At 40.6% G+C, this 16244-nt stretch overlaps 1 protein-coding gene across 2 annotated transcripts in view; it reads right to left on the bottom strand.

The window, feature by feature from the left end:
- Positions 1-16244, bottom strand: part of LOC108260352 (astrotactin-2) — a 345742-nt gene that overhangs the window by 84072 nt on the left and 245426 nt on the right. For both annotated transcript variants that reach the window (XM_017460589.3, XM_053676996.1), the window contains exons 12-13: positions 6964-7130; positions 6121-6309 (exon numbers count right to left, since the gene is read on the bottom strand). In XM_017460589.3, coding sequence (XP_017316078.1) covers positions 6121-6309; positions 6964-7130 — 356 coding nt within the window. The remainder of the gene's footprint in view (positions 1-6120; positions 6310-6963; positions 7131-16244) is intronic.

The following is a 16244-nucleotide window of genomic DNA, read 5'->3' on the forward strand; positions in this document are numbered from 1 at the left end:
TATAATTTATTCAATTATTCATTATTCTTTTTTTTAGGACGGAATCCTTTCGGGAACGAAATGCCGAAAGTCTCAGGCGTCAGCCGAGCTTTTGCTACGATCGACGGCGTCGTTGTGATCACGGGAGCTAGCTCGCTTCGCGGACGTTCCACAACATTAGATAGAGCTACGATCGGATAAAAATCGCGACCCATTCTTTAAAAAAAAAAAAAAAAAAAAAAGAACGGAACGGAACGGAACGTCGCGTGTTATTGGCGGAATAAAACAGTTCGAGACGCGCCCTTATGGGAAAATAATTAACGTTAAGGCATCATCGAGTTGACGATTTTCCCCATCTAAGAGCTAACAGGTATCTGTATGCAAATACGGGGCCTGTTAATTTGCATATTCATAACATTCTGTCAAGGTCAAAACATTAGTGATTCTATCTCTTTCTCGGTTGGCGTTTTCGCGGTAATATGCCACGTCACGTGATCAACTCCGGCGCTCTCAGGCTTTCACTGGATAAATACGTGTAAATAAATAAATAAATAAATAAATAAATAAATGGTTTTAGTTCTAGGAGAAAGTGTTTCGCTCGAGCGCGCTAACCAGACCTCCCTCGTCCTCGGCACTGTGTCGAGATATTCTGAAAGCTTTCTAGTTAATATTATTGCCTCAGGCTGCTCTCTCTCTCTCTCTCTCTCTCTCTCTCTCTCTCTCTCTCTCTCTCTCTCTCTCTCTACTTGTCTCTACTTCACCAACTTTTCTCTGGCTCCGCTCACATTGCAATTAAACCATGTACAGTACTTATTAACCAGTCATAACGCGTAATACACCCTACTCTAAAGTGGAACGCATTAGGGTAAACAATCATAACAATACCTATAGCGCCTTATACCTTTATTACGATAGATTTTAAACGCTACGGAATCTACGTGCGTCGACCGTACTCCGTATTCTGCCGTTTTCAGCTAGAAATGCTAATAGGAGGTGTTATTTTTCGCTCACGCTTTTCTGAACATGTCGTCAAATTCGCAGGTGTTTTGACACACAGGACGTTAACCACCGCCTCTCTTTACTGGATTCATGGCCTACAGACATCTTCCGAACACCTGCATACTACAACAATACGACCGAGCGATTTCGCTAATCCCGTTATATTCATCTTTCCAAACGTCATTAACGGATCCTAAAGAAAATATCCGGACATCTCTGTACACTCTACATTTCGAACGGCTAATTTGTGTGAAATCCAGATGTGTCAGACATTTAGGACGAGGGTTTTTTGGTTGTTGTTGTTTTTTTTTTCTATTCAGAGATGTTTAAGTGCAGCGAAAGAAAAGAAAGGACGAAAGAAAAGAAAAACCCGTCTGCTTTTGTCGTTAGCCGGACCGTTAGACCGGATAGTTCCTTTCTGAGTTGTATTCTGAGGTGTTATTTCATTTTGAAAGAGGGAGTGCTATTCGCCAGGTTCTTTTTTTTGTCTCCTTGTGTCATGTCTTTGCTGTGAGAAAAGCGTGTACTCGAGTGCATATTGAGCACCGAGGCTCGTCTATGTCTCCTCATGTCGTCTTGCAGATCAGTTTCAGATTGGACCGAACCCGTACAGGGACACGAGTCGTCATCGCTTGATGGATGACACTCATCTTTCCTGATTTTTTCCATGGCCCTGAAAAGGGCAAAGTGAGCACCATGGAAGGGAAATGATGCTCCCTCACAGGTCCAGTCAATAAGGATCAGTCATTCATCAAACCACGAGCGCCGCGTCGAGAAATAAAATCCCCCAGCTGTGAGGCTCTTCAACATTTCTTATAGCTACAGAAGCCCTGAATGGTGAGATTTATTTATTTATTTATGTATTTATTTATTTATAAAAAAAAGGAAAAAAAGGATTAGGAACACCTGTACATTCAACCAGCCAATCGTGTGGCCGCAGAGCGATGCGATAAATAAATAAATAAATAAATAAATAAATAAATGACGCAAATACAGGTCCACAGCCTCAGTTAATGTTCACATCAAACGTCAGAATGGGGATGTTCTCGTGGCGTGGTTGTGGGTATCAGACGGGCTGGGTTTTGAGTATTTCAGAAAGTGCTGACCTCCTGGGATTTTCACACACAACCGTTTGTAGAGTTTACACGGAATGCCGCGGAAAACAAAAAACATCGAACGAGCGACGGTTTCTGTAAGCGGAAACGCCTTGCCGATGAGAGAGGGCCGATGAGAATGGCTGGATCGCTTCGATCTACCGGGAAGGACGCTTCAAAGCAACTCAAACAGTCACGCTTTACAACCGTGGTGAGCAGAAAGGCATCTCAGCATGCATAAAACATTCAACCTTGAGGTGGATGAGCTACAACAGCAGAAGATCGCATCAGGTTCCGGTCCTGTCGGCCGAGAACAGGAATCTAAGGCGATCACGGGCACAGACTCAAAACTGGACAGTTGAAGATTTCCAGTCTTGGAGGGATTAAAACTTATTGGAAGCTGACTGGCTAATAATTAACGTGTGCTCTCAACTTTGGCCACAAGGGACTCCTTAACGTTTTTACAAAACAGAAAAAAATACAAATCAAAGGAGATAAATTTGAACAATTTGCAAAGACAAGATCCTGAAGCTTTCGGCCAGAAAAGTGTACAGAAAAGTGTCTTTCCAGCGAAAGAGGAGGTCGTGACACACTTTTAGTGTGTTTTTCATCCGAAACGAAACGTATATACACAGAAAAGCCAATTCGATTTCAAGTTATAAGATCCTGAAGCTTATAGCCAGAAAAGGGTACAAACGAAACCTCGACGAAAGACGAGGCTGTGACGGTTCTAGACGTCTCTAGGGTTAAACATGCTCTATCGCGGTGTGTTTCTCCACCAACTCCATGGCCTACATTTAGCTCCAAACTTCCAGACAAACATCTCCATAATACAACAGAATGCATTCTCTAATCCCGCAACGTTCATCTTTCTCCACACTGAAGCCCGGGTTATTAATAAACCCGAACAAAACAACCAAACGTGTCGAGCTTTCTGATGAGAATGCAGTGCTTCGACGTCGCCGGTGCAATCTGTCCAAATAAAAAGCAGAACGAGCAGTGATCTGTTCAAATGAGAAATGAAACTGTGACAGATGTGTGTCGGGGTGTGCGTGTGTGTGTGTGTGTGTGTGTGTGTGTGTGTGTGTGTGTCTGGACCAAGGTTGAAGACTCACTGGAAATAACTCGATAGCTTTTATCAGCGCGTGAGTCGGCGAGGACGGCCCGCCCGGGACGATAACGGATGTACCAGGGTCAGTTCCACTTTCGCTGACAATTTAAAGAGCGCGAAGCGACAAAGTGCTGTGTGTCGCAAGTCCCGAGGACTTCAACAACCTCCGAAACCTTTCTCAGTGTTTATACCCTGTCCGTTGCCTTAATTAGAGCGATCCGAGAACCTGAAACCGGACGCTCGGAGTGCTAATCGTTGACGGAACTGTATATTTAGCATCGACGGCATTTATTCCTTCTGGATTATTCCTTTAAACGGTTTCTTTGCTTGCTTAATTTCCCGGGTTTTCTTTCGGAACGGATCATCTTGTAGATGATCCAAGCAAATCACCTGGCATTTGACGAGCGCTAAATAGCTCAGTCTATTACCAGTTCCTTTCCAGACTGCTTAGAAAACGGCGTTCTCGTGAGGAATGCGCTGCGTTTACTTTCGCTCGGCTTCATCTCTCTCGTTCAACGTGAAATTGAAAGGCAAATGTTTTAGCTGAGTCCAAGCACATTCTGAAACATATTGAGCTTCATGGCCGTGCTTTATCACGTCTCTACTGACCAAGGTACTTCTAATATGCACAGGTTAATCGATGTGATTCATCCAGAAAGCTACCTGTATTAGCAATATTACTAGCCCAAGCTAGCGCTAATCTAGCCTTGAGTTATCCTTTATACTGTTTCCTTCCACGACCAGCACAACGTCACAGGAATTTACTGGTGCATTCTGATCTGTTTTGCTCTTAAGTTGTATTCTGTCCCTGGCTACAAGCACACACATCTTTAAAGCTTACAGTACGTTCAGTGACGTTATTAGCAAGAGCGTTTCATTCGACGAGTCTTGCATCCACGTCACCCGAGCTCTGCTTATAATTCTTTTACGAGTTAATAAACGGTGCTTTGTGAGCATTTTTATGGCTCATAAAGCGCTAATAATGTGCAGTAAATGAGTCTTTGTTAACGTATAATCATGCGGTAACACTATCGTTATAATACCACGTGACGTACTGAACAACATTAACTAATTATGGCCTGTGAATGATTATAAAGCAGCGTTTATTAACAACCATGACAACATTTCAAAGGTCGTTAAGTAAACCGAATGAGTTATATTCCTTGTTAAGGGGTAGATTTTACTGCAGTATTTATTTACAATTCATTCCAGATTCATCACATGAACGACAAGGACGCATATAAGCAGCAGCGCCAATTGACCTCGGGACAGGAATCTAGCTTGGTGTGTTCGATGAATTGATGTGTGTGGCCTTGTCATTTTTGGATGTGGTTATTTATTTATTTATTTACTTATTTTTAAAAAAATAAAATAAAAAATGTGGCAAAACACACATCTATTAATTTATTGAATCAAGAATAACGTGTTTGTAATGTAATGTTTTAAATGTGAAATGTTTTATAACTGTTAATTACTACATGTGCTTTATAATGATTCACAGGAGATTATTTTTTAAAGCTCAACTTAAGACTTACTTTTTTAAACTTGCATTTGACTGCTGTCTATTATTATTATTATTATTATTATTATTATTATTATTATTATTATTATTATTAACTTTTAGAATATATATTTTTTCTGTGCACTGCTTATTTTGTCTACAGAAAAGAGAAGCTGCTTTTAAAGGGGCTCTTTAAAATAAAATTTATTATTATTATTATTATTATTATTATTATTATTATTATTATTATAGAAGCTGCTTTTAAAGGGGCTCTTTAAAATAAAATTTATTCTTCTTCTTCTTCTTCTTCTTCTTCTTATTATTATTATTACACATGGTATTATCATGAATATGCACATGAATATATTAAAACTTTATTAGCGTTTTATAGTATTATAATTTCCAATAAAGGCATTCCTTTATAATCATGTTGAAGTAATTCCTTGCACGAAATTAGAGCTTTAAGAGGAGTTATTATTAGTATTATTAGATTTATATATATATATATATATATATATATATATATATATATATATATATATATATATATATATATATAAGAGGAATCAGTACCAACTTATGATGAATTACAAGTGCACTTATAATGTGTGTGTATATATATATATATATATATATATATATATATATATATATATATATATATATATATATATATATATATAGGCTATATAGAGAATATTCCATAAAACACATCTAAGAATATGGATGTATTATTTGCTTCAATACCAGCTTCCAGGACTAGCATGAATAAAACTAGCCGTTTCTTTTAACTGCTATTTAACTTGTCTCTGATTCATAGCTTTCTTCGCCTCCATAAACCAGCATGGTTCCCGGGGATAATCACAGCCGCATCCACGCCAGTATCCAGCACATAAATGTCCAAACCGTACGACACAGTGAATAAATCCCAGTTCCGGATCTGAGCCAAAGCCAGACAGAAGCCGTCGGCGTGTGAGATTGTAGAGGTCTCAGATCACACGCAACGTTCGTCTTGATTATCAGAGAGGCCGGAATGGCTTTTTAAAGGCTTAAGAGTGCTGGGATTGACTCTTACCCATAACATTTAGGACATTTACAGTTTAATTCACAGGCAGCGAATTCACTGCTTCCCATAACACTACGTGCCAAATTTCCCTCCATTCGGAACACCGATCGGACGGGATTACTGTAAAGAGCGGCAGAGGAAAATAAAGAAATAAAGAAGTAAAACGCATTAAGTTTTACGTCCTGGATAGGCATTTTATAGCTATACAGCTTTATATTGCTTATATAGGTTTATGTCGTATGTTTTTTTAAATATATATATATATATATATATATATAATTGAGGTTTTATATATTCCTATGAACACTTCCCGTTCGTAAAAGGTAAACGTCAACGCTGCAGTAATGAACGTAAGTTCGTTAACGCTTACCGGAAGGTCATCTGAAACACCTGACCCAGGTTGACCTCTTGCGTCTTGTTGTTGTAACCGTGCAGCATTTCGCTGAAGAGCGTGTCATTGAAGCGGGAGTCCTGTTTAGGGCACTTGGGGCCTTCGCAGTTATCAGCTAGGAGAAGGCAGGAGCGTCCGTCTGCTGCCAGCTTGTATTCCTGCACACACCTGAGTGCTCACACACACACACACACACACAAAGAAGCCAGATGCCTTGGTGAGTAGAGACATCCTGGCACACTGAAGAAGGACAGCGCAGTATGGGACTACAGATAAGATGTAATTTCGAATGTAGCTGCGAGCACCGATTGTCGAGTCTGAGCACAAAATGAAAGTCGCTTTTTTTTTTTTTTTTAAGAGAACTCTGCAGAATTTGGAAAGTTCTCATTTCTCAGGAGGTAATAAACACAGTCATGAGGTGCGGATTTATACCGGGACGTAAACAGCCCTGCGGGTCTGAAGGGCTTAAGTGTTGTGTATGATTACATTTTTTTGTTCTGATATTAGTTTCGTGTAGGAGAGAGGAAATTCAGTGGGCTTTGTTTATCTACCACTGCTTATTAACATGGCGATGTACACCAGGTTTATGTCATCTATGCTGCCTTCAAGATCTCCTCATAAGTCTGTGCGTATGAGTTCAGAGGTCACGGTTATGACGTGATGTGTTTTCAAGTGGTCCAGTATTGGTATCGATACATCCCTACTTTGGATTATTATATCAAGTTATTATATCGACATTAAACGTGTACTCGTATCTCATACGTATGTGGCCTGGGAAGATGCATAAGTATATGCACCCCTAAAGTGTCTGGTCGTTCTCACCCGCAGAACATGAGCACATTGTTGGAAGTGGGATCGTCCGGCAGGGCCACGAGCTGCTGAAGACAAAGTTGCTCACAGCCACCATTAAACCCGTCCGTACAGTCTGTACCCACGGAGTAGTCATAGCAACCCGATCCGTCCTTCATCGGCCGCAAGCCTTCAGGACACTGTAAAGAAATCAGAAAGACATAACGAAAAGACCATGGGTTACCATGAAGGGACCACAGGGTTAGAACGTGTGATTGAGGGCATACAGTGCCATCAGGATGTTATTATAAGATGAACAAAAGAACAAGATAGAGTTACCACAGAAGCAAGAAGGACTGACCGTCAAGTCCATAATTATTGGCACCGTCGAGACGATGGACAAACGTTGTATGGAAGATATATTCAAATCGTACAAATTTTTGACGCGAATGGAAGGCCTAGCATTTCTTTAACTCAAAACCGATCACATACGAGCTTGTTTTTTTTTTTTTTCTTTTTCCCCTCGCTCTGAAAATATATATCCAAATAATAGACACCCGTAAAAACGTCTCCAATGACAAATTGAAGCCATAAAAGGAAAAATGCTTTCATTCTCCAGAAACCAAAAAAACGATTGTCTAGACACCATAAAATCGTTTTTTTTTTTTTTTTTTAGCCTTCATCACGGGAGAAAACCAAAACGCTTTCTTTCAACACAAAGGAGCCAGATTTGTATTGTACTGCACAATCATGGCCATGATGAAAAAAAAAATAAAAAGGTTTCAAAAAGTCTGAAACAGTTGAAAACGGTCGGGACACATGCAGAGAGAAAAGATTAAAAAAAAAAAAAAAAAAAAAAAAGCCAACAAAAGCACACGCGACGATCGTGGTTTGGTTCGGCAGCGTCCCTGTACGATCGAGATTAAAATGAAATCACTTGGATGGGTTTTCTTTTTATACGTTCGTTTCGCTCACGTTAATGAAAGCTGCCTAAACATATGAAGCTCACGTATGTCTATTCTACAGCTTTAAATGTATTGTATTCCCTCCCGAGGTTTAGTATTTTTGGCACACGGAGTTGCATTCAGAGACGCGTTATGCGTGTACTGAGGATTTAATACCGAGATTTTACACGTCGATATTCCGACATCAGAAATATCTATTAACTTGAGCGCTGTGTAGAAGTGGGATCCATTGAAAGTGCATGGAAATGCTCAAAAGGGCATCAGAGGACCATTTAATTGGAGGGATTAATATTTATGGACATTATAAATGAAACAAAAATGATCTGTAAGCGTGGCAGATGAGTGCTTGGTCAGCTTATCCTTCAAACCACAAAAATAGACAAAAACCACTAGTATTATTTTATTCATTCAACAACTCGAATAGCAAATAACAGGAATAATAAAAAATGTAAAAAAAAAAAAAAACTTATATCCCGTACATACAATACGATACGTGCAAAATATTCGGGTGTGTTCGCTTATAAAAAAAAAAAGAAGTGCTATTTTCTATAAGACGGCCGTATCTCCGACTATCTCCGCCCGCTCACAGGCTCGTGAAGCACTTCTATGACATGGATTTAAAAAGAACGTACAGGGAGATCCACTGAATTATTCCATCCGAGCTTTATTAATTGACCTAAAAGGAAATTCCTTCCCGCAATGAAAGCTGCAGGAGTTTCACCAGGTGTAAGTTACGAAACGCCGCCAGCCCCTACCGTGATTAAAAACTTCGGCGCGAACAAACTTCTGGCTTCAGTGATACGATGACACCTCTGGGATCTTTCTCCAGCACATCTTAAAGTACTCATACAGTGTTGCTCCTTTTCTCTCCGAACGTTTATGACTGCTAATTAACGAAGCGGCACGTCTTCTTGCCGTAGCGCGTGAACGTCACCGAACGCTCTCAGACGTGCTGCCAAAAGAGTTAACGCATCGACGCACTCACCGTACATGCCATGAGGTGTGTGTTGCAAAGTAAAAACGTGCAGGAACGTGAGATCGCAGAACCCGAATGCTTGTCGAATCATATGTACAACTAGCTCGTGTTGACTATTTGATCAGTTAGACGCACCATATAAGCAACAGGAAGTCACTTTTGCGCTGTATCATTGCTGACTGCACACATTGAGTACTCAAAACTAAATCTAGAACCCTTTTACGGATTTTCAGTCGTCCGTCTGGGAGAACCTTTAAAGTTTCGAATTTTTAATTTAACGAATCAATGAGTCGATCGAATCAGTGAGTCGACTGAATCGATGAATCGATTAGTAAGATTTAAATTCAAGGCACAGATGTACTGCAGAAGGCACAGCAGAGTTAGATTAACTCTCAGGCATACAGATTTCCTTCCATATAAGAACTTCGCACAGGAACAGGTTTTGTGAGTAGTCTTACCCGAGGCTGGGATTTTATTTATTTATTTATGTAAGGAAGTCTGGGACAACTAATTGATCCAGATTGTAAAGAACCCCCCAAAGAGCGAATCACATACAGCTAGTCATTTGTGTCTGAATGTGTTTAATCTCTGCTTGGTTCCTTCAGGTATTCATATTCCACCCGGTTCTCCCTGAAGCATCTCTCTGTTATTATACATGGGTGTCTAGATAGCAAATAAAACACAGGCAAACGAAATGACGGGAGAAGTACTCCGCAGTCTGCAGCCTTCATGGGCAATTACACATTCATCACCTGATTTCTCTCAGAAGAGCGAAGTCAACGATGGGAATGAGTTATGAGCCATTATGTTCATGCTGAAATGGAACGCGAGCATATTTTCACGCTCAGGTGCTAATATACTGCACTTGGTGTCAACACATGAATACGAATTGCTGGGATGGAAATTGCATTTCGCCCCCCCCAAAAAAAAAATTGCAAAACAAAACAATTACACACCGAAAAAGAAAGCACGAATCGCATACAAGTCAGGTCGGAATTCATCTCCCATTAATTTCGCTATTAATTTTGCGGATGAGCTGCACGGCATGTGGGGGCGAAAAAAAGACAGAAAGATCGCATGAATTCGGATGACGACGTGAATGTCTGCACCATCCACGGGATGGAATAAAATGATGTTTCCGCCACCGTGTTGTTTGGTTTTGAGTTCATTTCACGTGCTTTTATTTCTGTTCGAATCCTGTCTCCGGTCAACTACCCTAAAGTGTTCACCTGTTCTGTGTCTCTATCGGTTCGGTTCTTTCTGCAGTGTTGTTTCTGGCCCTCCTTGCGAAGCCGTATCGCCCTCTTTGTCTTCTAATTCCTGTTCGTTGCTTATATGTCACCTCGTTGCGACCCTCATCTTAACGTTTTCGCATTATCCGGCTTTGATAAGCTCACGGTACGTAGGTGTGTCCTCCCATCGATCGCTCCCAAGCCTCGAGTATAAATATAGCCATATTAACGTTGTAAAGCTAACCCTTGAGTTGTAAGTTGCTAACTGATTACAATGATTTTATGGTTTGCAGACTGCATACAAAGAGAATGATTCATATTATAAAGCAGGTATTAGTGGAAATCCAATGCTTTTCAACCGACTCAGTCCACCAGTATGAGCTGACTCTTTGGACTCCAAAACGACTCGCTGTTGTCGTTCTTTGCCTATATCCAAGACTTAAATTGTTCTGTGAAAAAAGTCACTCTTCTCTTGGTTTTTCTTCTGGAGAAAAGATCTATGTGGAACCCTGAAACAAAGTGTTGGGTTTCCTATAGCCTCCTATAGAAAGGGGGATTAAAAAAATAAATAAAATAAAAAGAAAAGCCAATGATTACCCAATGATGTCGTAAAGAACCTTTGAAGGGTTCCCCCGCCCCCCAAGAGTGTATGTATTAACTTGCGTAGGTGTGGTACAAACTCCACACTTTTGGTCATTATTTTCTCTAAGTACCTAGAACCTGTAAGGTCTTTCTGGGGGAACCCTTAAAGGCTACAAAAACTATTTTGGAAATGGGAACCTTTCCAAGTATAACCTTTTTATTTTTTGGGATGTTCAGAACCGGTAATTATCTAATCAACCCTTAAAAGAACCTTCACACTTTGAGAAAATGAGTTCTTTAAGGGTTGTTTAAGTAATAATCGGATACATTGGATGCGACTAATTAAGTGGGTCTTCTGTCACATTTCAGTCGAGTATTTATGCGAAGGGCACTCGTGCTAACGGCTAATTAATGTAGTAGCTTGCAGACCAATGGCCAGCTACTGGAAAAAAACGATACTGTTCTTTTGTTTTGGTTCGTTTTGTTTCGTTTGTTGGGTGACTTTTCATTATGCCGCTCATCTTTTAGCTCGTCTCGATAACCTTATTTGCTCGAATGCTAATTCAAACACTAGCATTTGAGATACACTCGCGCTGGACTTCGCCAAGCTTGTTTTCTACTCCCGTAGCCATGCCCCTTTGTCAATCACGATGCCCCTCTGGCCTTTAGGAGCGTTCCAGTAATTGTTTTGGCATTTTCCATTTGTTCTGTTAATCCCTGCATTGATCTGATGATGGCTTGCAGTAGACACTTGATCAATACTGAGAGCTCAGAGTCTGAGATAACGTTACTTTGCATTTCCAGCGCTGTGTAAATGATACTTCGTCCTCCGCTCTACCTTCCAGAGCTTTCCGATGAGAACCGGGCCTTGCCCCGGGAGTGCGAGGAAGTGTTCGACAAGGGTATGAGGAGATATCGATTAGAACGTTGCCAATTCTGAGTGCGGAATGTAGAACATAAGAGATGTCAGGAACCGGTGAGAATAAATGAAGTAATTATTTATTTAAAAGTGTTTGTTACGTTAATTAATTCACCGTGCTATATGAACAGCTAATCCTACTATAACCATCACGAACCAGTCAGCGATGTGGATGCGATTTACGTCTGGAAGATTTTCACATTGTTAAAGGACGCCGTAAACCTCATCTACATAGATTTCATAGAATCTCCTCTGCAGTTCATCATCTGATTTTTTTGAACAAGCATAGACTTAACCTGAAGAATGGCGATCCACACTCCAATATCTGCATTCATGAGCGTTTTAGCACAGAGGGTTACTGGGTTCAGTGCCCTTCGCTAGCTTTGTGTGAATAATTCAATGACGTGAACGTGTCTATCAATATGAGGTGCTTATACTGAAGTAGCAATAAACATACTCATCATCCGTGCAGTCCGTATTGAACGAAGCGCTTTGGGCAAACGCAGGAGACGAATGTACATAATAACAGCGTGGTCATAATAACAGCAACAATGATCAGCTTTTTAGTTCTTTCAAAGCTTTTCCGCAGAGGAGACCTTCATCCTAGCTCGGTTTTTTTTTTATTTTTTTTTTTTCTTCCCCCATGCCATGCAATTGTACACTCTGCATACTTTTTATTGAAAGTTTTGTGTTTACGCTGGGAATTTTAATAAGATCTAGCGCTATGGCCAATGTACAGGGTGTCCCAAAAGTCTCCATACATTTGGGAAATTAAGCAACCGTCAAACATCTGGAAGATTACAAGACGTTACACGTACAGTTGCTTTTTTATTTATTTATTTATTTATTTATTTATTTATTTATTTTACTGTCACTAGACACCAAAATTGATTTTGATGAACGAGGAGCCTCCGTAAAACTTAATAAAGCTTCGTAAACTTCCGATGACTCAGTCAAAAGTCGTTCCAGTCTGCGTTTATTTTAATATCTGCCAAAAAAAAATACAAAAATGAGCGTTATGTAATGATCAGAGGATTTTATAAGGACAGAAGGAAGGGTGTAGAGGAGCACTGAAGGCCTCCGGGGCTCACTCCGCCTCCGCGCTCTGATTCATTTGCCGCACTAATCACCTCCAGCTTTTTAATCAGACGCCACGCAATTAACAAGCAGACTTTGTCCTAATGAAAGCCTCGTCCCCTTGAATAAAACACCGGCACTGGATACGGGTTTGGATTTGGATCTCTATGCAGCGTAAAGAGATTTTTAGAAGGAGATTAAAGGTCAGGATGGCGTACGACTTCAGGGCAGCCAAAAAAAAATTGCTTTATTTAAAAAAAAAAAAAAGGATTATTATATACTATCAGAATGAGTCGTACAGGCTGTGTTTGACCTTGCTGATGTTCTCCGAGTCCGATCTCTTAAACGGAAACTCAAATCAAATCCCCAACAGCACTGTTACTGATACTGAGTGCATTTTTATTTATTTATTTTTTAATCACGGTTAAACGAATCGTTAGAACATTTTTATACTCAAACTTACACACCGTGTTTTAATACCTCAAGCAAGACAAATGAGTCAAAGCATGCTTGGTTCTGATGGGCTTTCATTTTGCACAGCAGCCAGGAAGCTAAGGTGTGTAACTAGTAATGGATGTCTGTGTAAATAAATAATGTACGCTCTTAGATAATGCAGAGATAACGCAGTAGAGAGAACCCTTGAAGAACCCTAAGCATGTACCGAGTACTCACTTAGCTACATGTTAAAATTCCAACAGGTTGTAGGTACTAAAAAGAAAATAATGATCAAAAAGTTGGAATTTGTACCGCACGTTTTCCGCGGTTAATACGGTAAAAACACTCTTAGGGGGTGGGGTGAGGGTGGGGGGGTGGGTCTAATGGCGCTAACAAGGAATACATGTCTATCTCAATCAAAATATTCTGTGTAAATACTGTAAATTCTACATATTACACGGCCCTTAAAACATCTTCAGTGATTTTACATAATCATCACCGTATATAGCTAAACACTGGTACTTTGTGGGGGCAGCCATCTTGGATTTTTTTCTTTGGTGGTCATGTTTTTCATTTCGCAACCTTTCTCTTATTCAGCCGTTTTTTTTTTATTTAATTTTATTTATTTATTTATTTATTTATTAAAAAAAGGGTTGTTATTTCGCCTCGTGTGCACCATAGAGGAAAGCCTCGAAACTCATAAAATCATAATAAATGCAAATATGTATTTCAAATCTACATTTCTAGCGGTTTGAAGGCAATCTAATTCATACCCCATTCAAAAGCACTGCATCGGGACAAAATAAATAAATAAAGAAAGAAAGAAATTGAATAATTTTCTGTCTTCTTCGCGAGTGTGACTCAAGACTACAGCTATTTAATCCTACATTAGCCCTTCATGTAAACTGTTTATTAGCTCTTCGGTACACTGCCTGCATGCTACTCTTCTGTCACCTCTTCTTTAAATCAATTAAAGCCAAAGACTTAGAATAGAAAATAAAAAAAACAATAATAAAAACTCAAACTATTCTGCTGAGATGAACGACCCAAAAAAAAAACTACCTTGTTATTTTCCCTCTACTGCCTCGCTGCATTTCCCGTAAGACACGACAGAAGATTTTGTAATCTACATCCAGTAATGCTGCTTTATTAAACACTTTAAGGGGAGGAAATTGAAACTTGGAGATGTGTACCAACGCACACACACACACACACACACACACACACTGAGCTGATGGGAATTTTCCCAGTGCTACAACGAAATAAAACCTCACCATTCCAAATTGTCATATTTTACGTCATGAATTGCTAATCGCTAATGTATGTACCATTAAAGGTTACCTAACTGTCATCACCATTCCATCGCATCGCATCCTTTTATGTAATTAGTCACGTCTGTGTATTCCTAACCAGACCTCCCTAAGGTAAATTACACGCCCGATCCGCACGTTTAACTCCCCGCACAAAATTCACAAGCAGAAAATGAAAGAAAACGCAACCCCAGGAGGAATGAATCTGAATATATGATAATGAGCTACGAGACCTAGAGATGTAGAAGAAGGAAAAAAAAAAACCTCCCAGTGTGCTTCGGTGTGGAAACGGAGAGCACTAGAGGGGGTTCGCATATATAACACGGTGTCAGGGTGATTCCAACTTAGGCCATTAGAGGGCACCCTGACTGCCTTTGCAGAACTTCTTCTTCTGTTGTCTCCTTCCATTTCATGTCTTAACCATCCTCATGTATTTTCATTTTCCTGATTGATAGTACCCCCCCCCCCCACCTCCCCCACCCGCTATGGTTGTTTCCCCTCCCCCCGGTCTCGCTAAGGTTTTCAGTCCCCCCCCTGGTCTCGACGTGGTCGTCGCTCCACTTGGCCTTGCACCTCACCGTGGTTGTTGCTCCCCCCTCGGGCCTCGCCGTAGTCACTTCTTCGAGCCTCTCGGACTGGTGGCGCTTCAGGAGCTGCGCCTTAAGGGAGCGGGGCTCTGTCACGGCCCCAAAGGAACGATTCCGCCTTCGACCACTAGAGGGCACCCTGACTGCCTTTGCAGAACTTCAACATCCGTTGTCTCCTTCCATTTCATGTCTCAACCATTCTCGTGTGTTTTCATTTTCCTGATCGATAGTACCTTTTTCTTAGGGTTTATTTTCTAGTTCCTATGTTTGACGATACTGGCTCCTAGTGTGTCTTCCTCGTGTCTGTTTCCCTGAGTCTGTCAATAAATCAAGAAGTTCTCCATCTGCCTGCATGGACTCACTTCATGACTCACGGTCTTCGGGCCATTACGTCTGATTTTTTTTGCTGCTGGTTTGCGGTAAAACAGAGCGGCGTCTACAGAATACATCACAGCCGTAACGTTGTAATGTGTAGTGAGTGTGTTGTGGTAAATAATTTACATATTCATGAATATATGTAAATGATGATCAGAGCGACGCGGGCGTACAGTAAACCGTACAGATGTTTTTCAGATGTATCCCAGTCTATGTGCAGCTCTTCTCTCTTATCTTACTTAATCCATTTTTCATGATTAGTAGGAATTGTCAGACTTCAATTTTGTCAACACTTTAAGATTAACAATGTATAACTTTACAAAAGAACTGCCAGAGAAGCATTAAAAAAAAAAAACCTTTCTGACCACAATAACGCCGTAGTAAAACCCTACACACTCCCAGCATCCGATAACCGGCGAAGTCTGCCTAATATTCTGATAGACTTCATATTTCCCTCCTGACGTCTGCGGTACTGTGGATCTGAAAGTGCTTACGAGCGCTCCTGGCTGCAGACAGAGCTGTCTCTCTTTACAGGCAGCTAGTAATGTGCTTTATGCAGATGCAATCACGGTGTGAAATCAACGCGACGTAAACTTCAAGCAGGAACACGGACGGCGCTGTCAGATATACAGCCGGCGTGCAGGAAATGGCCCGCAGAGACGATAGATATGAGGCGAAGATAGCTACGTTTGACTAAGCATTCGCGTAATTCCTATCGCATTCGCATCGGCGCGTTCTTTCTGATGTTTAAGTGCGACTCTGAGATCCGTGTGTTCACTCGTATCACAGCCGCAGATATCTACAGCATGTAAAGTGGAAGGGGAGACGACCGACGTGAACGTTTCAGAAAGAAGGA

This window comes from Ictalurus punctatus, chromosome 28, assembly GCF_001660625.3.
Source record: "Ictalurus punctatus breed USDA103 chromosome 28, Coco_2.0, whole genome shotgun sequence".
NCBI lineage: Eukaryota > Metazoa > Chordata > Actinopteri > Siluriformes > Ictaluridae > Ictalurus > Ictalurus punctatus.